Source organism: Adelges cooleyi, unplaced genomic scaffold (assembly GCF_023614345.1).
Source record: "Adelges cooleyi isolate 19-005CV unplaced genomic scaffold, UGA_ACOO_1.1 ACOO_flye_CR_arks_rails_tigmint_CR_PRNA_2, whole genome shotgun sequence".
Taxonomy (NCBI): domain Eukaryota; kingdom Metazoa; phylum Arthropoda; class Insecta; order Hemiptera; family Adelgidae; genus Adelges; species Adelges cooleyi.
Genome location: NW_026095860.1, coordinates 462,546 through 484,732, shown reverse-complemented (window position 1 = coordinate 484,732; position 22,187 = coordinate 462,546). Strand labels below are relative to the sequence as shown.

At 39.0% G+C, this 22,187-nt stretch overlaps 1 protein-coding gene across 2 annotated transcripts in view; it reads right to left on the bottom strand.

Annotated features, from left to right (window-relative positions):
• Positions 1–22,187, bottom strand: part of LOC126833224 (uncharacterized) — a 120,197-nt gene that overhangs the window by 39,071 nt on the left and 58,939 nt on the right. For both annotated transcript variants that reach the window (XM_050564421.1, XM_050564422.1), the window contains exons 46-82: positions 16,576–16,791; positions 16,009–16,191; positions 15,719–15,919; positions 15,477–15,647; positions 15,226–15,345; positions 14,780–15,160; positions 14,514–14,708; positions 14,204–14,446; positions 13,804–14,127; positions 13,391–13,723; positions 13,004–13,321; positions 12,558–12,884; positions 12,162–12,485; positions 11,703–12,035; positions 11,328–11,633; positions 10,886–11,209; positions 8,914–9,240; positions 8,518–8,841; positions 8,106–8,441; positions 7,663–7,992; positions 7,215–7,529; positions 6,810–7,136; positions 6,423–6,746; positions 5,962–6,273; positions 5,565–5,888; positions 5,168–5,491; positions 4,788–5,096; positions 4,238–4,567; positions 3,845–4,168; positions 3,448–3,759; positions 2,979–3,302; positions 2,478–2,807; positions 1,938–2,249; positions 1,219–1,866; positions 836–1,147; positions 434–763; positions 47–355 (exon numbers count right to left, since the gene is read on the bottom strand). In XM_050564421.1, the coding sequence (XP_050420378.1) occupies positions 47–355; positions 434–763; positions 836–1,147; positions 1,219–1,866; positions 1,938–2,249; positions 2,478–2,807; positions 2,979–3,302; positions 3,448–3,759; positions 3,845–4,168; positions 4,238–4,567; positions 4,788–5,096; positions 5,168–5,491; positions 5,565–5,888; positions 5,962–6,273; positions 6,423–6,746; positions 6,810–7,136; positions 7,215–7,529; positions 7,663–7,992; positions 8,106–8,441; positions 8,518–8,841; positions 8,914–9,240; positions 10,886–11,209; positions 11,328–11,633; positions 11,703–12,035; positions 12,162–12,485; positions 12,558–12,884; positions 13,004–13,321; positions 13,391–13,723; positions 13,804–14,127; positions 14,204–14,446; positions 14,514–14,708; positions 14,780–15,160; positions 15,226–15,345; positions 15,477–15,647; positions 15,719–15,919; positions 16,009–16,191; positions 16,576–16,791 (11,382 nt within the window). The remainder of the gene's footprint in view (positions 1–46; positions 356–433; positions 764–835; positions 1,148–1,218; positions 1,867–1,937; positions 2,250–2,477; positions 2,808–2,978; positions 3,303–3,447; positions 3,760–3,844; positions 4,169–4,237; positions 4,568–4,787; positions 5,097–5,167; positions 5,492–5,564; positions 5,889–5,961; positions 6,274–6,422; positions 6,747–6,809; positions 7,137–7,214; positions 7,530–7,662; positions 7,993–8,105; positions 8,442–8,517; positions 8,842–8,913; positions 9,241–10,885; positions 11,210–11,327; positions 11,634–11,702; positions 12,036–12,161; positions 12,486–12,557; positions 12,885–13,003; positions 13,322–13,390; positions 13,724–13,803; positions 14,128–14,203; positions 14,447–14,513; positions 14,709–14,779; positions 15,161–15,225; positions 15,346–15,476; positions 15,648–15,718; positions 15,920–16,008; positions 16,192–16,575; positions 16,792–22,187) is intronic.

The following is a 22,187-nucleotide window of genomic DNA, read 5'->3' as shown; positions in this document are numbered from 1 at the left end:
GAAAAATATATTACGATTAAAACTCATATTAAATTTAATTAATTACGTGGTGGTTCAGGCTGGCAAGAGGTGAACGGATTACCGACGTAGCCAGGAATACAATTGCACGATGGCACATGACTAATAACAGTGCAAACTGCATATACTCCACAAACTCCAGGACAGGGGTCAACACATTTATTTCCAGTACACGCTTTGTTTTGAGGGCAGTCCGAGCTATGAACGCATTCTGGTCGACAACCTTCGTATGGATTTCCGAAATAATCTTGTATACAAGAACACGATCCAGCGCCATTTTGTTGCTTACAAACGGCATTTGGACCACACGGAGATGGTTCACATGGATTTAGGTCTTCTACAAAAATTAATTAATAAAATTAATTAGATTAACTTTTTTATGATGTCTTTATTTTATTAAATTAAGCGTTTTTACCTTGTTTTATTATACATTGTACAAATGGATTTCCAGTGTATCCAGGCGGGCATAAACATGACACTGCATGATTGACAACTTGACATTGAGCTTCACTGCCACAAGATCCTGGACATGGATCGCGACATTTATTGTTGATACAAGCAAGATTTGATGGACAATCTGGATTGATTATACACTCCGGTCGACAATTAGGCGGTGCGCCTATGTATGCTGGTAAGCACGAACACGAAGGGTTCTTACCGGACTGCACACATTTTGAATTCGGACCACATGGCGATGGAACGCACGGGTCTCTGGGTGGGTCAGATTGTGGAGGAATTTGAGGTTCTATCGCAGATTATCATAAATATTAGTATACGATTTTTGTGTTTCGGAAGTTACAAAAATAATATATTTTACTTGGTATTGTATAACAGCTTTGGAACGGATCTCCGGTTTGCCCTTCTCTACAACTGCAAATCGGGCTATGGTTTATGACTTCACATCTAGCGTTATTGCCGCAAGCCCCTATGCACGGGTTAATACATTTTGTATTAACACACGCTTTATCAGGGCTACATTCAGAGCTGACTGTACACTCCGGACGACACGACGGAGGTGATCCAATATAATTTTGGAGACATGAGCATACTGCGTGATCGTTGGTGTTTCTACATTGGCTATAAGGTCCACAAGGTGACGGGTTACACGGATCCGACGATACGGGAACGTCTATACACGGAGACACGGGTAATTAATAGTTAATTTTCACATGTATTCATTATTAAATATCAATATTTTACCATCCGGGATAGGTCGGCATATCGTAAACGGATCTCCCGAATATTTTGGAGGGCACGAACAAATTGGAATATGATTGACCACATCGCAATTGGCCCCTTGACCACATGTACCGACACAAGGGTCGCGACACTTATTTCGCATGCAAGCTTTATCTCTACTACACTCTGTATTTAATACACATTCTGGACGGCAATTTTCGTACGGGTTTCCAGTGTATTCAGGTAAACATTCACAATTTCCGTTTCCTTTGCAGACCGCATTGGGACCACAAGGCGATGGATTGCACGGGTCGAATGCCAATGGTCGTTCAGTAGTGATTTGTATTGGCGAGCAGAGACTGAATGGATCCCCGGTATGGCCAGTGTTACAAGTGCAAATAGGTACATGGTTTAATACATGACAGTTGGCGTTTAATCCACAGGAACCCAGGCACGGATCTCGACATTTTTGATTTATACACGCTAGTTGACTTGGGCACTCCGCGCTTATGACACATTCCGGCCGACACTGAGGAGGAGACCCAATGAAATCCGGTAAACATGAGCACGCGGGGTTTCCATTTTGAATTTGGCACTGTGAGTTAGGACCGCATGGCGAGGGATGACAAGATGGTGGACGTTCTGTTATAGGAGGATCTTGTGGTACCGCTGCAAAACATGAAATGTAACAAAACATGAATAACAGATGAGGTGCGAGTAATTAATTATTTAATACTTACGTATTAAAGAACACTGTGAAAACGGATCCCCAGAATAGCCAGCAGGGCAAGCACAAATTGGATTGTGGTTTCTCACTGTACACAGCGCTTGTATTCCACATGTATTCGGACACGGATCTAAACACTTTTGATTTATACAGGCTTTGTCCAAAGGACATTCTGAACTAACAACGCATTCCGGTCTACAATCCGGAGGACTGCCCATGTAATTTGGTAGACATGAACAGACTGCCTGATCGTTGACTTTACGGCATTGACTATTTGGCCCACACGGCGATGGATGGCAGGGATCAACTGGTTCTCTTTGGGTTGCTAAAATAATAATCATACAGTTTATTATTTATAAAAGCTAGCATTCTACAAAATGTTGTGTAATATTATATTATGTTTTTCAATTTGCCGTTATTTTATGTCTATTCATGGTATATTTTCAAACCAATTTACTAAATTTGATATTAAATTAGAAAATTTGGTTAATTTTCACTATAACCATTTTAGTTAGTTTTTTTTTTTTATATGTGTATAGGTAATGCCACTTACGGACGACGGGTATTGGTCGACACGAATAAAATGGATCTCCTGTGTACGATGGAGGGCATGAGCATATCGGAATATGTTTAACTACTGTACATATTGCTTCAGAACCACATGTTCCTGGACAAGGGTCAATACATTTATAACCAATGCACGCTAAAGCCAAATTACAGTCGTCATTATTTTCGCATTCTCGTCGACATCCAGTGTAGGGATCTCCTTGGAAGCCTTTAGAACAAGTGCAAGCAGCAACCCCATTTCGGTTTATGCACTCCGCGTTTGTACCACAAGGTGATGGATAGCACGGGTCAATGGGCTCTGGTGATCTTTCAGTTGCTAAATAATTGAATAAAAAAAATGTGTGGTCTAGAATGATGATGATTATAAGAAGAAAGTGTTTAATTTACTAATATCGATGTTAAATTATTATTCTATTGTCCTGAGATAATTTATTATTTAGGTAAAATAGTACAAATAAGTAATATAGTAGGTAATCAGTTTTCTTACAAGTAGGTAACAGTTGACAATATGTAAGAGCATCGCCAGTGTACCCAGGTAAACAAGTACAAACTGGGTTATGGTTGATAACTCTACAGTGGGCATATTGCCCACAAGATCCAGGGCATGGATCCGAACATTTTTCATTGATACACGCCAAATTACTCGAACATTCCGCGCTTATTACACATTCGGGTCTACAATTTGGTGGCCGACCAATATAGTTTTGCAAACAAGAACATGCAGCCGTATTGCTCACCACTCTACATTGAGAGTGTGGTCCGCAAGGTGATGGAGAACAAGGGTCTCTAGGTGGCGAAGGAGTGGTTGTGGCTACAGTAAGCAAAAAAAACCATGCAATAGAGATACAAAGAGTAGGTTGAAAAAACACAAAAACACATTTTGGCATGCAATAGAATAAAGAAATGCAATAGATTTTCAAGTAAAGAGTACCAAACAATATCTATACAATTCTTACGTTGTATTTTATGACAAGAAGCAAAAGGATCGCCTGTAAATCCAGGCGAACAGCTACAAATGGGATTATGGTTTACAACTTGGCACCTTGTATTTAAACCACAAGTGCCAATGCAGGGATCAACACATTTCTGATTAACACATGCTTTGTTTTGGCTACATTCTGAGCTAACAACACATTCAGGACGACACGATGGAGGTGTACCAATGTATCCATTTAAACATGAACACACTGCGTGACCATTTAATTCTCTGCACTGGCTATTTGGTCCACACGGTGATGGAGCGCATGGATCTATTGGTGTCGCTTCAGCTATATTTGAAAATTATTCATTAGTTATTGTGCTAAAATGTCCTTTAATAGTAGGTAATAAAACCATTTAAGTAATTGTACTAACTTATAGGTATGATTTGACATTGCGTTAATGGATCTCCAGTGTACCCGGTAAAGCATGTGCATGATGGTGCATGGTTTAATACTCGGCACTCTGCATTTAGGCCACAAGTACCAGGACAAGGGTCTTTACATTTATTGTTTGTACATGCTTTAGTGCGGTCACAATCAGCATTTGTTACACATTCGGGTCTGCATCCGGTGTATGGATCACCAAAATATTCAGGTAGGCAAACACAAGAACCTGCGCCGTTCTTTTCTCTGCAAATAGCATTGGCTCCACAAGGTGATGGATTACAAGGATCTCTTGGTCCTTCAGTTGGGGCTACTATTAAGACAACGAAAAATATATTAAAAAAACATCTCTAAATGCATGTTAGCTTTAAGAAATATTTACTTTGTTGTACTATTGAACAGCCAGCAAAAGGATCTCCCGTGTAACCAATTTCACATGTACATTGAGGTCTATGATTACGAGTTTCACAAGTTGCATGAACTCCACATGATCCAGGACAAGGATCTTTACAACGTTCATTCAAACAAGCAAGATTTCCTGGACACTCTGCGTTTATAGAACATTCTGGACGACAATTTGGAGGTCTTCCTATGTAATTTTGTAGACAAGAACACGCTGGCGTGGAACCGACTTCTCGACAAATAGAATTCGGCCCGCATGGTGATGGCACACATGGGTTTTCGTCACTGAGTGGTGGTTGAGTTGGACGTGCTATCCAAAACATAACAAAACAAATTATTTAATGAATAAGAATGTGTAAAAGAATATAGTAGGGCAGGAGAAGGTAACTAGATTACATGGTGATTTAACATTTAAATTGACGGATTTTTTTTAAATGATTTATTTTTATGTAACGTATAATAAGGGTGTATACGTTTTTATTGTTCTAATTATAAATTTAAAAATTATAATACAAATTATGAACACTTACGTTCTTCTCTACAATGTACAAACGGATCTCCAATCAATCCACTCGGACAGCTGCATATTGGATTATGATTAATTACTTGACATCTTGCTCCTATACCACATATTCCAATACAGGGATCTGCACACTTTTGATTAATACAAGCTCTGTTTTGTGGACATTCAGAACTAACAACACATTCAGGGCGGCAACCAGGAGGAGTACCAACATAGTTTGTTTGACATGAACATACTGCGTGACTATTTAGTGCTTTACAATTACTATAAGGACCACACGGCGATGGCTCACAAGGATTTTGTGGTATTGGGTCCACTAAAAATAAATAATAATTAATGAAAAATATTCATAAATTGATGAGATAAAATAGTGAAAATAATTCTTACTTGGAGGAGGAATGTGACAAGCAGTAATCGGGTTACCAGTGTAACCTGGTAAACAGGTGCACGATGGCGCATGATTGATAACACTGCATTCTGCGTTTAGACCACAGGTTCCCGGGCAAGGATCTCTGCATTTATTATTTACGCAAGCTTTTTGCCTGTCACAATCTGAATTAGTTACGCACTCTGGTCTGCATCCTGTGTAAGGGTCTCCGAAATATTCAGGCAAACAAATGCAAGATCCTGCGCCATTGCGTTCCTTACATATGGCATTGGCACCACAGGGAGATGGATTACATGGCATAATTGGTCCTTCAGTTGGTACGACTGAAATAGTTTTAAAAAATGTACATTACATCTACTGAATAACTATAAAAAGTATTTAAAAAAAAATATTTACTTTGTTGAACTATTGAACACCCAGCAAAAGGATCTCCAGTATAACCGGGTTCGCAACTACACTGTGGACTATGGTTTATTGTTACACATGTTGCATAATTTCCACAAGATCCCGGGCAAGGATCTTTACAGCGTTCGTTTTGACAAGCTAGATTTCCAGGGCATTCCGAATTTATAGTACATTCTGGTCGACAATTTGGTGGTCGTCCTATGTATTTGTCCAGACATGAACAAGCTGGAGTATTGCCTATTTCACGGCATACAGAATTTGGTCCACAGGGAGATGGAACACAAGGATTTGAAGGTGTATCAGCTATCGGAGGAGCTAAAAATGTATAAACGTATAAATAACAATATACAACACAATATTAATTTAAAGCGATAAAAATGTTACATACTTTCTTTTATGCATCTTACAAATGGATCTCCATTAAATCCTGGAGGGCAACTACATATTGGGTTATGATTGACTACTTGGCATCTAGCATTAAATCCACAAGTTCCTGGACAAGGATCAACACACTTTTGTTTTGCACATGCTTTGTCTTGTGGACATTCTGAACTGACCATACATTCAGGTCGACATGCGGGAGGTGTCCCTATATAGTTAGATTGACACGAGCAAACTGCGTGGTCATTTACTGGTCTACATTGACTGTAAGGTCCACACGGTGATGGCACACATGGATTTGATGGTGGTTCAGGATCGCCTAAAAGTGTATAATATTGTAAATAAATTTAGAAACTGTTTAAAATAACTGCAAAATTTTGTACAAATAATAAAAAAACTAAAAAAGTTTATTTGACGAAAAAGAAAGTATAATTGTGACTTAGATAAAGCAATTGAGTTAACACTTACGTATAGGTTGAACATAACATGACAAAGTTGGATCTCCGGTATATCCCTCAGGACAAGAACATGATGGTGAATGGTTTATTACTCTGCATTCCGCATCTCGACCACAAACACCAGGGCAAGGGTCACGACACTTGTTGTTCATACAAGCTTTGCTTCTGTCACAATCAGAGTTCGTCACACATTCTGGTCTACATCCTGTGTAAGGATCACCAAAGTACTCTGGTAGACATGTACACGAGCCAGCCCCGTTACGTTCTTTACACTGTGCATTTGCTCCGCATGGGGATGGATTACAAGGCATTTTTGGTCCTTCAGTCGGTATAACTAAATTGTTAAAATTATTATTGATTAGTTAGTTCGACTAACACATAGAACATAACTACATACTTTGGGGAATTAGAGAGCATCCAGCAAACGGATCACCAGTATATCCCGGTTGACAAGTACATTGAGGGACGTGTTTCACAGTGTTACATGTTGCATATATTCCACAAGACCCTGGACACGGATCTCTACATCTTTCATTTTGGCAAGCAAGATTTCCTGGGCATTCTGCATTGATAGTACACTCTGGACGACAGTTGGGAGGTCTTCCGGTGTAATTTGGCAAACACGAACAAGCTGGTGTACCGCTGTGATCGCGACACACCGAATTTGGACCACAAGGAGATGGCACACATGGATTAGTCGGAATTGAAGGCTCGTATTGTGGTTCTAATTTAAAAAAATATATATTTAATTTTCAATAAACATTAGCATTATTTTATAAAATCAAAATTATTTTATACTAACTATCTTGTAAACATCGAACGAATGGGTCACCAGTAAATCCTTCTGAACAACTACATATTGGATTATGGTTTACAACCTGGCATCTTGCATTTAGACCACAAGTTCCTGGGCATGGATCGACACATTTCTGGTTCACACATGCTTTATCTTGAGCACACTCAGAGCTAACCATACACTCAGGGCGGCACGCTGGCGGTGTACCAATATAATTGTTTTGGCAAGAGCAAACTGCATGGTTGTTTACCACCCTGCATTGACTATATGGGCCACAAGGTGAAGGTATGCAAGGATTTTTAGGCGGTAGATCTGGTGGGCCTAGATGTAGGTAAAGCAAAAAGAAAACATGCAACGTACAATAGAGACAGATAAGAAAGAATAACTAGTTTAAAACACCAAGCACACACGATATATAAGCAAACATGTATTTGTAGATATAGAAGAACCTTACTGGCAATTGGAAGAAGTTGACAAGCAGACAACGCATTGCCAGTATATCCTGGAAGACAAGAACACGAAGGGGCGTGATTGATAACTCTGCACTCGGCATACAAGCCACACATCCCTGGGCATGGGTCACGACATTTATTGTTTACACAAGCTTTGTCTCTTGGACATTCGCTGTTAAGCACACATTCGGGTCTACATCCTGTATAAGGATCGCCTTTATATTCAGGGATGCATGAACAAGAGCCAGCATTGTGTCTTTCTTTACATATAGCGTTTGCACCACAGGGTGACGGGTTACACGGATCACGGGGCACATCTGCTGGCGGTGGAGCTAAAACGGGAAAAACTATATTGCAGTCTACTATCATAGTATGTTATGGAGTAGTTGTTCAACTCAGACTAAGTTATAATCATTTTATTTTACTTATTTCAAAATTGTCTTACGTGTAATCGGCGTAGGCGTGCATGCAATAAATGGATCACCTGTATACCCATCACTACATTTACATACAGGATTATGTGATACGACTTTACAATGTGCGTTGATACCACAGGAGCCAGGACAAGGATCTATACATCTTTCGTTTACGCAAGCTAAATTTCCATAGCATTCAGAATTTATTGTACATTCTGGTCTACAACATGGTGGACGCCCTATGTAATTTGGCAAGCATGAGCATACAGGAGTAGAATCTCGAGGGTGGCATACGGAATTAGGACCACAAGGTGAAGGGACACAAGGATTTTGTGGCAGTCTATCTTGTTCCGGTGGCAAAGGCTCTAAAAACATTTTCCCCATGCAAAATTAAAATTAAACTACAATTCAAGCAACTGAAAGCAACTTATGTATTCTTACTTTCAATTATAGCACAACGAACAAATGGGTCACCGTAATGACCGGGATAACAACTACACACTGGGCTATGATTGATTACCCGACATTGGGCATTATAACCACATGTGCCAGGACATGGATCAGAACATATCTGATTTATACATGATTTATCTTGTGGACATTCCGAACTAGTTATGCATTCTGGATGACAATTTGGAGGGTTTCCAAAGTACCCAGGCAAACACGAGCACACAGCATGACCATTTACAGCGCGACATTGACTATACTGACCACAAGGTGATCTCATGCAAGGATGTTTTGTAATAACCAAATCTACTTGGCATGCTAGTGGTAATATAATAAAATACAATTTAAATAATAGTTCACTAAAAAGCGGAAGCGGTTTACAATTCTTACTTGGATCTAATTCAACTCTATGGCAAGAAAACAAAGCATTTCCAGTGTAGCCCTGCAAACAGTAGCATGTGGGCGCATGATGGCTGACTTTACATTCAGCATTAAGACCACAAGCACCAATACAAGGGTCTATACATTTGTTGTTTATGCATGCTTTGTTCCAAGCACAATCAAGGTTGTTTACACATTCTGGCCGACATCCCAGGTAAGGATCGCCAAAATATTCTGGTATACATGAACAAGAGCCTGCACCGTTTAATTCTTTACACACTGCGTTTGCTCCACACGGAGAAGGGTAACAAGGATTTACAGGCGTATAGTCTATAGCTGAAATAGAAGTATAAACAAACTAAGTTCGTGCAATGTTCAAAAAATACTTTGTATAAGTGATCACCAAAACCATTCAAGCGTAAACATGCAATTCAAATCGTATAACGGTATTAATAGCCTGCCAAACAAATAGTCTTACGCTGTATAAAACATATGTTAAATGGGTCGCCGGTATATCCAGCCGGACACACACAAAATGGTGTGTGATTGACCGCTGTACATATTGCTTGAGGAGCGCAACTACCAGGACATGGGTTAATACAGCGGTTGTTAACACACACCATCGAACCAATGCACTCAGCATTTAAAGAGCATTCTGGTCGACAGTTAGGTGGCAATCCAGTGTAGCCAACTTGACATGCGCACACTGGTTGTTGGTCGAATGAACGACAAACTGAATACAGACCGCACGGGTTCGTATCACATGGATTTATATTAGTATCCGGGCGTTCTTCTAAATAATTTAATTAATCGATCATGCATCCGTTAGAGTTAATCGTACAACAATTAGCTATTAAATGTTTCTTACTTTCTACTTTAATGCACCGTGTCATTGGGTCGCCAGTAAAACCAAGTTTGCAAGCACATATTGCTTTGTGGTTAATAACTCTACAATGAGCATTAGGAGCGCACATGTTGGGACAAGGGTCTACACATCTTTGGTTAATGCATGCTTTATTGGGTACGCATTCCGAACTTATTACGCAGTCTGGTCTACAATTAGGAGGAGTCCCGATGTAGCCATACTGACATACACACAAGATACGATTTCTCACTACCGAGCAGTTGCTGTACGGACCACAAATATTGGACCCACAGAGTGTTGGTTTAGGAAAAGGTACAGAAGCTATAAGAAAATAATTTATTAAAGCAGTTATATATTTATATGTTGAAAATATATATGATTTCTCATTTTACGATTTTCAGTTGGATAATTTTTTTTATTTAAAAGACGATATAATGAGCTGTTAGTTTTGTATAATTAAAGTATAAACAAAGCGTGTTGAGAAAACAGATATATTTTTTTAAAAAAATGTAGCGTTAGTGACAGATAAAAATGGAAGATAGCATGCTTACGGTTAATAGTTTTTTGGCAAATTGTTAGAGGGTTGCCATTCGTGCCATTAGGACAGAAGCAGGTCGGCCTATGGTTAACAACTTGACAACGAGCGCGTATGCCACATGCGGTTTTGCATGGGTCGATACATTTTGAGTTAACGCATGCTAATGTTCTTGGACATTCTGCATTTAAAACGCATTGCGGGCGACAACCGATAATTGGATCACCTCGGTGATTTTTCTTGCAAACACAAGTTCCATTACTAGCGTTTCCCTTACATATTGCATTAGGTCCACAAGGGAAATGAGCACACGTTAAATGCGGTTTTCCTTTGGGCTTAGCTGATAATAAAACAAACTTTGTTTGTAATAGTCGAAATGTTACGTTAGTTTTCTAGTTGTTTTAATGTGTTGTTACTTGTACTATTGGGTAATTAAAAAGCTATTAATTACCAATAACCATAATAATATATTGTTTTATAATTTAGTAGTAGTTTAGTTACTGATTTTATCTTTGTAAAATATTCAATACTATGTATTAATAAAATGGATAGCAAAACTTTGAGATCTTGATTAAACATACCTGCGACTGCACTGCACCCATTAAATGGATCACCTTGATAACCTGGCTCGCAAGAACACACTGGCTGATGGTTAACAACTGTACACCTTGCATTAAATCCACAAGAACCTGTACAAGGATCTTTACATTTGCTCTGCAAACATGCTAATCGTGTTGGACAATCGGAATGAATTAAACATTCAGGACGACAATTTGGTGGTGCTCCGAGCATTCCCGGCAAGCAAGAACAAACAGGTCTGTGATCGTATTCTTTGCATTCTGAGTTTGCTCCACACGGAGAAGGTAAACAAGGATGGTAATTATCTACTGAAGGTGTTTTGGGTTCTGCAATCACGTTTGAATAACATCAAATGTAAAAAAAGAAATAAGAGGTCAAGTAATATAAAACATAATTATTAAATCCTCTAGCAGTTTCGGCATTGTGATGTACTTATATATTTACCTTCTTGAACACATCGTACAAATGGATCTCCTACAAAGTCTGTAGGACAACTGCAAATCGGATTATGATTAATAACGTTACACCTCGCGTGTAACCCACAAGTTCCTGGACATGGGTCGGCACATTTTTGTGCTATACATGCTTTGTCTCCAGGACATTCAGCACTGACTACGCATTCAGGTCGACAGGAAGGAGGCGTACCAATAAATCCTTGAAGACATGAACACACTGCATTATATCCCTGAGTTCGACATTGGCTGTTTGGGCCACATGGGGATGGGTCACATGGGTTTTGAGGAGTCGGTGCTAAATTATGTTTGAACGATTAATAAGGCGTTTCAAAATTACGTTATTTTTTTTATAATAGTAGCTCACGTTTAACTGGTTCAATTCTACAAGATTGAAACGGATCTCCAACATGACCAGGAAGACACGAGCATACAGGCACGTGGGATACTACGTGGCATTGGGCATTAATGCCACACACACCAGGACATGGGTCTCTACAATGGCTAGCCAGACAGGCCAAGTTGGATAAACAATCACTGTTCATAAGACATTCCGGCCTACATCCTCCGGAATAAGGATTGCCAATGTAAGGTGGAATGCATACACATTTAGCTATACCATTTCCTTCGTTCAAACATTGAGTATTTTCTCCACAAGGCGATGGATTACACGGATCTCGCGGAACTTCAGGCAATGCAGCTGAAATTGATATTTAATAAAGTTGATATTTAATAATTTCTAAGTTCTTTAAGTACTTAATGATATATTTTTTAAAATTTTCATAGTTTTATAGTTTTTAATTTTATTTTTTAAAATGTCACTAACTCGGAGGAATTCTTGTACAGCTAATAAAAGCATCTCCTTCATAGCCAGGTTCACAAGTACAGAACGGAGTATGGTTCACGACGTCACATTTAGCATATAATCCGCATGATTTTGTGCACGGATTTTGACACTTCTCTTGAATACAAGCTTTATTGTACGGACATTCTTGATTCATTATACATTCTGGACGACAATATGGCGGACTTCCTATATAGTTAGGGGCGCAAGAACACACAGGGTGCCCTTTGCGAATTTCACAAAGTGAATTAGGACCACACGGAGTAGGTTCACATGGATTTCCAGGTATTTTTGGTGTTTCCACTCCTGAAAAATAATGAATATTGTAAAAAAGTTTTACAAAAAATATCGCAAAATGAATAATATATTTTTACACACCTAATGGTAAATGGCAGCTAACGAATGGGTCGCCAATCTGACCTGCTGGACAACTGCATATGGGATTATGACAGATAGTGTAACAATTGGCTCCCACGCCACATGTTCCCGGACAAGGATCAACACATTTTTGATTTAAACAAGCTTGTGTTTGTGGACATTCAGCGCTGACCACGCATTCAGGCTTACAAACCGGTGGAGATCCACGATATCCAGGTAAACATGAACATGTAGCATATCCTTTCTCGGAAATATGACACCGGCTGTTAGAACCGCATGGAGACGGATCACAAGGGTTATCAACTGGGCCCATCAATGGAGGGTAACCTGGAAATGTTTCAAACATTTAAATTAACGTATATTGTATTCATTGTTCAGTTAACAATGTTTACAATTGTTATTAAATCAATTTACAGTAGTTAATAGCGATTTTAAATACAACGTACTAGGTCTAGACTGATAACAGCTGACGAAAGGATCTCCTGAGTAATCTTGTTGACAATAACACACGGGGAAATGGTTAACAACTTGACATAGGGCATTGACTCCGCACACTCCGAGACAGGGATTAACACATTTGTTGTTGATACAAGCCAGCGTCTGTCCACAGTCGGTATTTAACACACACTCTGGTCGACACGCTAAGTAAGGGTTTCCGAAATATTGTTGGCGACAAACACAAATGGTCATTCCGTTTGATTTTTTACACACAGCATTTGCACCGCATTGTACACGATCGCAAGTAAGCGGCTTTGCAACTTCGTCTTTAAAATATATCAAATTATTAGTGTGATAATGTTGTAACAAACAAAATGCATTGATTTAGGCCTTACTTTGTTTTGGGGTGGAACAATGCTCATATGGATTTCCCACTAGACCTGGCGAACAAGAGCAAATCGGTTGGTGGTGCACAACAGTGCACTCTGCTTGGATACCACACGATCCGGGGCAAGGATCAATACACTTTTGTCCCACACAAGCTAAATTGAATGGACATTCTGAATTATACAAACACTGCGGATGACATTGTGGATTCCACTGGTGTTCGGGCGAAGAGCACGGATCGCACATTGCTATTTGGCCACCGTATACATTGCACGATGCATATGGGTCACACGGTGACGGTGCGCACGGGAGTGTCATATTTTTGTAAGGCTCGTCGTTAGCTAAATTCGTAAAATACAAATTACAAACAAAGTATAACTATTTGTTACATATAATGCTGCATCGTTAAACTAGAACTTACGTTTTGGAACACACTGTAAGAATGGATCGCCGACAAAACCATCTCGACATGAACATAAAGGCGTGTGGTCTTTGCACTGGCATACTGCACCGAGGCCGCAAATGTTTCCAAAAGCACACGGATCTCGACAACGATAATCGATACATGCTTGATGACTTTTGCAATCGGTATTCAAAACACATTCCGGTTTACACGCCGTTTTAGGATCTCCGACGTAATTGGGTAAACACGAACAAACGGCTTTGCGATTTTGTATTTTGCATTCAGAATTCAAACCACAAGGGTTCGGCAAACAAGGATTTCCGGTTGGCATTGGATCTGAGCCTATGGACAAAATGTATTAAAACAAAAAAATTATTCACGTTTTAGTGATATAGACATTTTATTTTTAACACATTACTTATAGGATAGCAGCGTAAAAATGGATTTCCCGTCAAACCGTGACTGCAAGTGCACACTGGGTGGTGCTGCTCGACTCGACAAGAAGCTCCTACTCCACAAGATCCTGGACACGGATCATTGCACCTATAGCCTAAGCATGACTTGTCGAGTGGACAGTCCTTGTCGTAAGTACACTCTGGCCCTCTGCAACCAGTAATTGGATCTCCTCCCATTCCATCGGGACAATAACATAACGGTTGGCCTTTTACATAAAGTATTACATTATTTATAATAATTTTGCTACGAGTAACCAAATAAAAAATAATTACCTTCGGTTGAAACTTTACAATATGCGTATTTTCCACATGGATTAGGTTCACATGGGCTGTTAGGTATTAAACTGCAGCTTTCGTAAGGGTTTCCAGAGTATCCATTTTTACAGAAACATTGTTCATTACTACCAGTAACATAACAATCGGCGTTGATACCGCAGGGTCCAGGTTGACATAATGTTTTCGCCGATTCTTAACACAAATTGTAAGACATATAAATTATAGTAGAGCATTAATAAAAACTTAACTACACTGGAACTTACCACCACAGCTTTTGTATGGATTTCCAATTAACGGCTCAGGGCAGAAACACGATGGTTGCCTATTTGGATCACAGATAGCTCCTTGGCCACAAGGGTTTGGTTCGCAAGGATTCTTTTTCTCGACACAGCCGCGTATCGTATTCGGGCTTTCTATGTAACCCGGAAGACAGGTACATTTTGCAAACCCATTGTTCAGTAATGTACATTGTGTGTTTGGCCCGCAAGGTGAAGGTGTGCAAGGATTAGAAGGCAGGTGGCATGGCGTTATTGGCGGATCTCCTTCGTACTCAGAAAGACAATAGCATACAGCAGAACCGTCTACTACTCTACAGCCAGAGTACGGGCCACACGGGTTGGGCACACATTCATCGCCTTCGGGTACTACAAGTAGAAAATAACACTTTAGAAACCGATCCATTTAGTTGTTACCTGAATTTTCAACTTACTGCAACTTTTGAACGGGTTTCCCGTCATTCCTTTTGGGCAGTAACATATTGGGTTTCCGTTGTCGACCTCGCAAAGAGCATGCATTCCACATGGGTTGGGATTGCACGGATTTTGAGGCGCTAAAAAAAATTATTACTGGTTACAGTTGAAATTGTGTTTAACGATTACGGATCAGTGTTTTCAACACTTATTACTCAAACGAGCAGTATATACAACGGTTATAATCAGTCTGTGATAATTGGTAAATTACCTTGACATCCTGTCAATGGATTTCCGTTGTAACCCGGTAGACACTTGCAAGACGCTTTGTGATACAAAACGTCGCAGACGGCGTTTGGACCACACCGACATGGATTCGAGCATTTTCCGTTGATGCACGCTTCGTTAGTCACGCACTCTTCGTCCGATCGACATCCGGTAACTAAATTCAATTAAAAGATAAAAACCATGTTTCGAAAACTGTAATATCAGTGAAATACGTTCAAACAATACCTGATGCACAGTTTATGTAAGGGTTTCCTTGATGGCCTGGCAAACACCTACATTCTGATCCGTGGTTGACCGCAGTGCATTCGGCGTTTTCGCCACACGAGTCTTCGGCACACGGACTTATACAAACTCGGTTCAATCGGTCACATAGTTTGTCCGGCGGGCAATCTTCGTTGTACTGACATACGGGTTTAAAGGACCGAACTTGGGGAAGGAAATACAATAGACTCGTGTTAAAATTACAGTATAGTAAAAATATGCTATAACTGTTTGCGAGCTCAAATAATACTGACCAGGCAAACAACCGACAAATCCGTTCCCTTGAAAACCTTCTATGCAGCTACAATCCACTCCTTGGGCAGTGTTTATGCACGCTGCATTTTGAGCGCACGGGTTGTGCACGTTGCATGGATTTTGGCAAATTTGCTGGATGCAAACTTCACCTTGTGTACATTCGTTATTCGAAATACAGGTAACTAGATTTAGGTAAAAAAAAAAATAAAGAAGATAAAAAGAAGAACTGCAAACCTTTAAATCGTAAATTATAGATATAGTCCCCAAGATCTAGGTATTCATTTCTGGGCTTTAACTATACATAATATGTACATCAACAGTATATTATATATAATATTTACAATACTCGTTAAATATAAATTATCTTTTATGTATATTATTTACAATAGATATTATAATACCTAATATAAATACCCATACCTACTTATTACACTTTTAAATACTCAACGAGGACACTTGATGACGTGTGTTTGTGTGTGTTTTTAGTGATATTAATTTTTATTAAAGTCATTCAATCGTTTAATAAATTTTGTATTAAAATAAATTAGTGATGTGTTAAGGCTTACATAATTTCGGTTGGTAACATTTGATTGCTGGGTTTCCTTCATATCCCGGTGGACACGAACAGACGGGCCTGTGCTTTACCACACGGCATTTAGCATTTGATGCACATACCGTGGAAAAACTACACAGGTCCTCACACTGACCCATATAGCAGGCTTCCGAATCCAGACATTCCGTATCGGATTCGCATACTTGAGGTTTTTTTGCCGTGCCCGGTGCTGTGTATTATTTTTGTACATTAGAGTTATTTACACAAGCAAGTTAATAATAATTAACACAAATTTGTTAAGCTTATATTAATTTCTATTAACAAAATCATACATACATTGTTATAATATTATATCTGATATTACATAACCTGCCTTACCTATATCGAATTAGTGTTAGAATATTATGTTCAACCGATCGGGGGAGTAATTAAAAAAAAAAAAACTCTATTGTCTAAATTAATAGAAAATTCAATTTAATTCGTTAAAAACATTTGCGAATAATTATTATGGCCAAACGTACATCACATTGTGGCTATTTCACCAAGTCATGCTTCGATTAATATCACTTCTGTGAAAGTAACCCGATCCTAGAAACTTATAGTTTTAGAAACGTAAATCCGTTCCACTCATCGAAATAATTAATTATTCTAACACATAGACCTAATGCAAACGCCAAAGCACTGACTGATGTGGAAATTGTCTTGTCCCTAACCTACCTATTTGTTCAAATTCGTGACAAACAAATCATGAAATTCCACATACATACACGGACTAGTTGACATGCTTAACACATTTGGCTAAACGTTTTAAAGCAATATTTTTTTAGTATTACATAAAATTGTACCTTTGAGACATTGCAACGTGATGATCCCGGGCGGACAGTTATTAACGCGGCTTTCACCTGCGGGCAAACACTTGGCTGCCAAACACTTGTGGCCGGCATCACAATCGGTATCGTTCGAACACCATTTTCTGGTCGCTGTGGTTTTTAGTTGTGTATTATTGTCAGTGTTGTATGTGTCTAGTCGGTTTTCGATTTTCGGTTTTAGAGTCGCGTCTTCAAAGTCAACAATTTTAGACGTTATGGTGTATTCAGTCGTGGTCAGTACACTGCTCAAGTTGATATTTTCTTGTTGAGTGTTTTTTAATGTGATCAGTTGGTCTTTAGATACATTATTGACATTAGGTGAATCGGTTTTATGTTCATCCGTGCTTATTTTTGATTGTATACCGTCATCACGAGATAAGGTAGTACCGATTTCATTATGAACAGTTGTTCCGACTGATAATAGATCCAAAGGTGAAAAGGTAGTAGACGTGTCGACGGTAGGTAAATCTGATTTATACTCATCAGTACTAGATTCGGTCGTACCCATTTCATTTTTACTAGTGGTTTCAAATGAAAAACGACCCATAGGCGAAAAGGTAGTAGATATGTCGATATTTGGCGAATCTGGTTTATATTCATCAGTCCTAGATTCGGTCGTACCTAATTCATTTTTACTAGTGGTTTCAAATGAAAAACGACCCATAGGTAAAAAGGTAGTAGATATGTCAATATTAGGAGAATCTGATTTATTTTCATCAGTGCTAGATTCAGTCGTACCAATTTCATTTTTACTCGTAGTTTCTACTGATAAGGAAACCCACGGTGACGATGTAGTAGTCACGTCAATATTAGGTAAATCTGATTTATATTCATCAGTGCTTGTTTTCGTATCAACAGTACTAGATTCAGTCGTACCCATTTCATTTGTACCAGTAGTTTCAAATGAAAAGCGGCCCATAGGTGAAAAGGTAGTAGACGTGTCGGCGGTAGGTAAGTCTGATTTATTTTCATCAGTGCTAGATTCAGTCGTACCAATTTCATTTTTACTCGTAGTTTCTACTGATAAGGAAACCCATGGTGACGATGTAGTAGTCACGTCAATATTAGGTAAATCTGATTTATATTCATCAAGTGCTTGTTTTTGTATCAACAGTACTAGATTCAGTCGTACCCATTTCATTTGTACCAGTAGTTTCAAATGAAAAGCGGCTCATAGGTGAAAAGGTAGTAGACGTGTCGGCGGTAGGTAAGTCTGATTTATTTTCATCAGTGCTTGTTTTTGTTTGTGACTCATCAGTGCTAGATTCAGTCGTACCAATTTCATTTTTACTCGTGGTTTCTACTGATAAGGAAACCGATGGTGACGATGTAGTACTCACGTCAATATTAGGTGAATCTGATTTATATTCATCAGTGCTTGTTTTTGTTTGTGTATCATCAGTGCTAGATTCGGTCGTACCTAATTCATTTGTACTAGTGGTTTCAAATGAAAAACGACCCATAGGTGAAAAGGTAGTAGACGGTAGGTAGTCGATATTTTCATCAGTACTTGTTTTATTTTGACTCATCAGTGCTAGATTCAGTCGTACCGATTTCATTTTTACCAGTAGTTTCAAATGATAAGCGGCTCATAGGTGAAAAGGTAGTAGACATGTCGATATTAGGTGAATCTGATTTATTTTCATCAGTGCTTGTTTTTGTTTGTGACTCATCAGTGCTAGATTCAGTCGTACCGATTTCATTTTTACTAGTGGTTCCAAATGAAGAGCGGCTCATAGGTGAAAAGGTAGTAGACATGTCGATATTTGGTGAATCTGATTTATTTTCATCAGTGCTTGTTTTTGTTTGTGACTCATCAGTGCTAGATTCAGTCGTACCGATTTCATTTTTACTAGTAGTTCCAAATGAAAAACGGCTCATAGGTGAAAAGGTAGTAGACATGTCGATATTTGGTGAATCTGATTTATTTTCATCAGAGCTTGTTCTTGTTTGTGACTCATCAGTGCTAGATTCAGTCGTACCAATTTCATTTTTACCAGTTGTTGCTACTGATAAGGAAACCGACGGTGACGATGATGTACTCACGTCAATATTAGGTGAGTCTGGTTTATATTCATCAGTGCTTGTTTTTGTTTGTGTATCATCAGTGCTAGACTCGGTCGTACCCAATTCATTTTTACTAGTGGTTTCAAATGAAAAACGACCCATAGGTGAAAAGGTAGTAGATATGTCGATATTAGGAGAATCGGATTTATTTTCATCAGTGCTAGATTCAGTCGTACCAATTTCATTTTTACTTGTAGTTTCTACTGATAAGGTAACCCACGGTGACGATGTAGTAGTTACGTCAATATTAGGTAAATCTAATTTATATTCATCAGTGCTTGTTTTTGTATCAACAGTACTCGACTCGGTCGTACCCATTTCATTTGTACTAGTGGTTTCAAATGAAAATCGACCCATAGGTGAAAATGTAGTAGATATTTCGACGGTAGGTAAGTCTGATTTATTTTCATCAGTGCTTGTTCTTGTTTGTGTATCATCAGCGTTAGATTCGGTCGTACCCATTTCATTTTTACCAGTGGTTTCGACTGAGAATCGAACTGAAGGTAAAAGAGTGGTAGACCTGTCGTTGTCAATGCTTATAGTACTAACAGTAGAATCTCGAGTAGAGCTTAAAATATTTCTATTATTTTCAGTAACAGAACTGTCATTTTCCGTTGGAAAATCATTTAAATTCATATCGTCTCCTTTCGTTTCTTTTGCTTCTACTGTATAAGTTGTCGTTTCGAATAATTTATTATTTTGACCAACAGTCGTGTGTTCGTTGTGTGGTATATCGGTTAATGTGTTGGAAATAGTTGAAGCCTCGTTCATATCAGTAGTAATTGGATTGTCAGTACTACTGCGAGAAGATGTGTCGACCGTTTCGTAATCTAATGTTGTTGAAAGTTCGTTTTGTAAAGTAGAAGTTTCGTCGTTATTAGATTTTCCATTGAATGCCGTTTGTGTTTCGTCCCTCAAGCTGGTGACAAGTACTTCGATGGACGTTGTAACGAAATTCATTAAGGTAGTTATATCGTTAACCGATGCCATTGTTGTAAAATCGACTTCATTTTTTTGTGATGTTTCCAAACTAGATTCGGTCGGTTGGATAGTGCCGCCTCGTTGCTCTAAGTCCGAGCTTTTCGTGTTGATCCAATTAGCAACTGTAACAGCTCCGGTCGGTGTTGTATTTTCTTTGTCATCTATCATACTTACACCAGAAGTCATCGTCGTTGTCTCTGTGACTTGATCGATATAGTCAGGTTTATTTTGACTAGTATTTTTCAGTGTAAAATCTAATCCTGTAGTTACCTCATTAGCTATTGTACTGGTCGCGTCCTCAACGATTGTATCATCTCTATCAACGCTGGGAGTCGTTGTTATAATAATTATGCTTTCGTTTTTCCCACGAGTCCGTGCGGTCGTTGTTAAGTCATATTCTGCGATGCTAGTAACACCAGTGGTTTGGTCGTATACAACCGTATTAGCAGCAGATTGAGAACTAGTCGTAGTTTTTTCTTCCGTGTAATTTATACTATCCATTTCTGTAGTTCCCACGTCTGTTGTTGTTGTTGTCCTCAGGTCTGCAACGGTAGTTGTGTACACACGGTCTGAGCCAAACAACGATTCCCATTGATTTTTAATTTTTCCCGAAACATTACTTTCGTTTAATCTAACGGTATCGCTAGCAACGGTCGGATCGGCTTGTTGGCTTGTGGATTTTAATATCGTCGACACCAAATTATCGAATTTAGATGAATTAAACGCATCGTTAGCTAGTGTGCTCGCTATTTCGTTTGGTTCCGTCACGGTTGTTTGATCTGAACGAATCAACTGCTTAGTGTTTTCTTCGTCCGGCTCGCTTGTGGTCCAACTAAGTGTTGTAACTGTTACTTCATTATTGTTTTCGGTTATTTCCATTTTCGCGCTTGTTGTCGTTTCCGCGGTATTGTCACTTCGGATCGTCGTAGTTAAGACGGGAATATTATTCGTGTTCGAAGATTCATCTAAATTATGATCGTCTCCGTTAACTACTCTAACTTGGGCTGTAAATGTAGTCGTTTCGATTGATTGAGGAAAATCCGTGTGTTGGCTATCAACGCTACTAAGTGAGGACGTTTCAACCGTTTCAAGATTTTGAGTTGTTTCTGTATCAATATGTTGGTCGCTTTGTAAAGTAGTCGTTTCGAAATCGTTCAACGTACTCGAGGACACTGTTGGAATCGAATAGACGCCTTTATTATTGTAATTAGATTTAAAAGTAGTTGTTTCAGGGGCGTAAGGCGACGTGCTAACATCTAAAGGAAACTGGCTGACTGCGTTGGAAGTTATAAGCGTTGTGCCGTCATCTGACATCGTGGTGACTTTAGGCGTATTCAAATTTAGCAAATGATCGGTTGTTGTTTCATGATCAGACCCCGTCGTGGTTTCTTTTGTCGATAATGTAACGACTGTGGCGGCTTCGGAATCTGTGGTTCTGTCCGAACTTGTTGGAAAATCGTTTTTATCTGTAATCAAATCGACCCCCGTCCTTATGCGGAGCGTCGTTGTTTCTGACTCTCTATCGTTTAGTATTGTATTCATGTTGTACTCATTTACCGCAGTGGTAGGCTCGGACAACTGAGGAGTAGAATTTTCGGAAGTCTTGTCACGGTTATCTAGAGTATAAGGAATAGTGCTCGTTTGATAATAATCATTTGGTGTAGTCACGCCATCGATAATAATTGTTTCGGTGGTCGATTGATTTTCC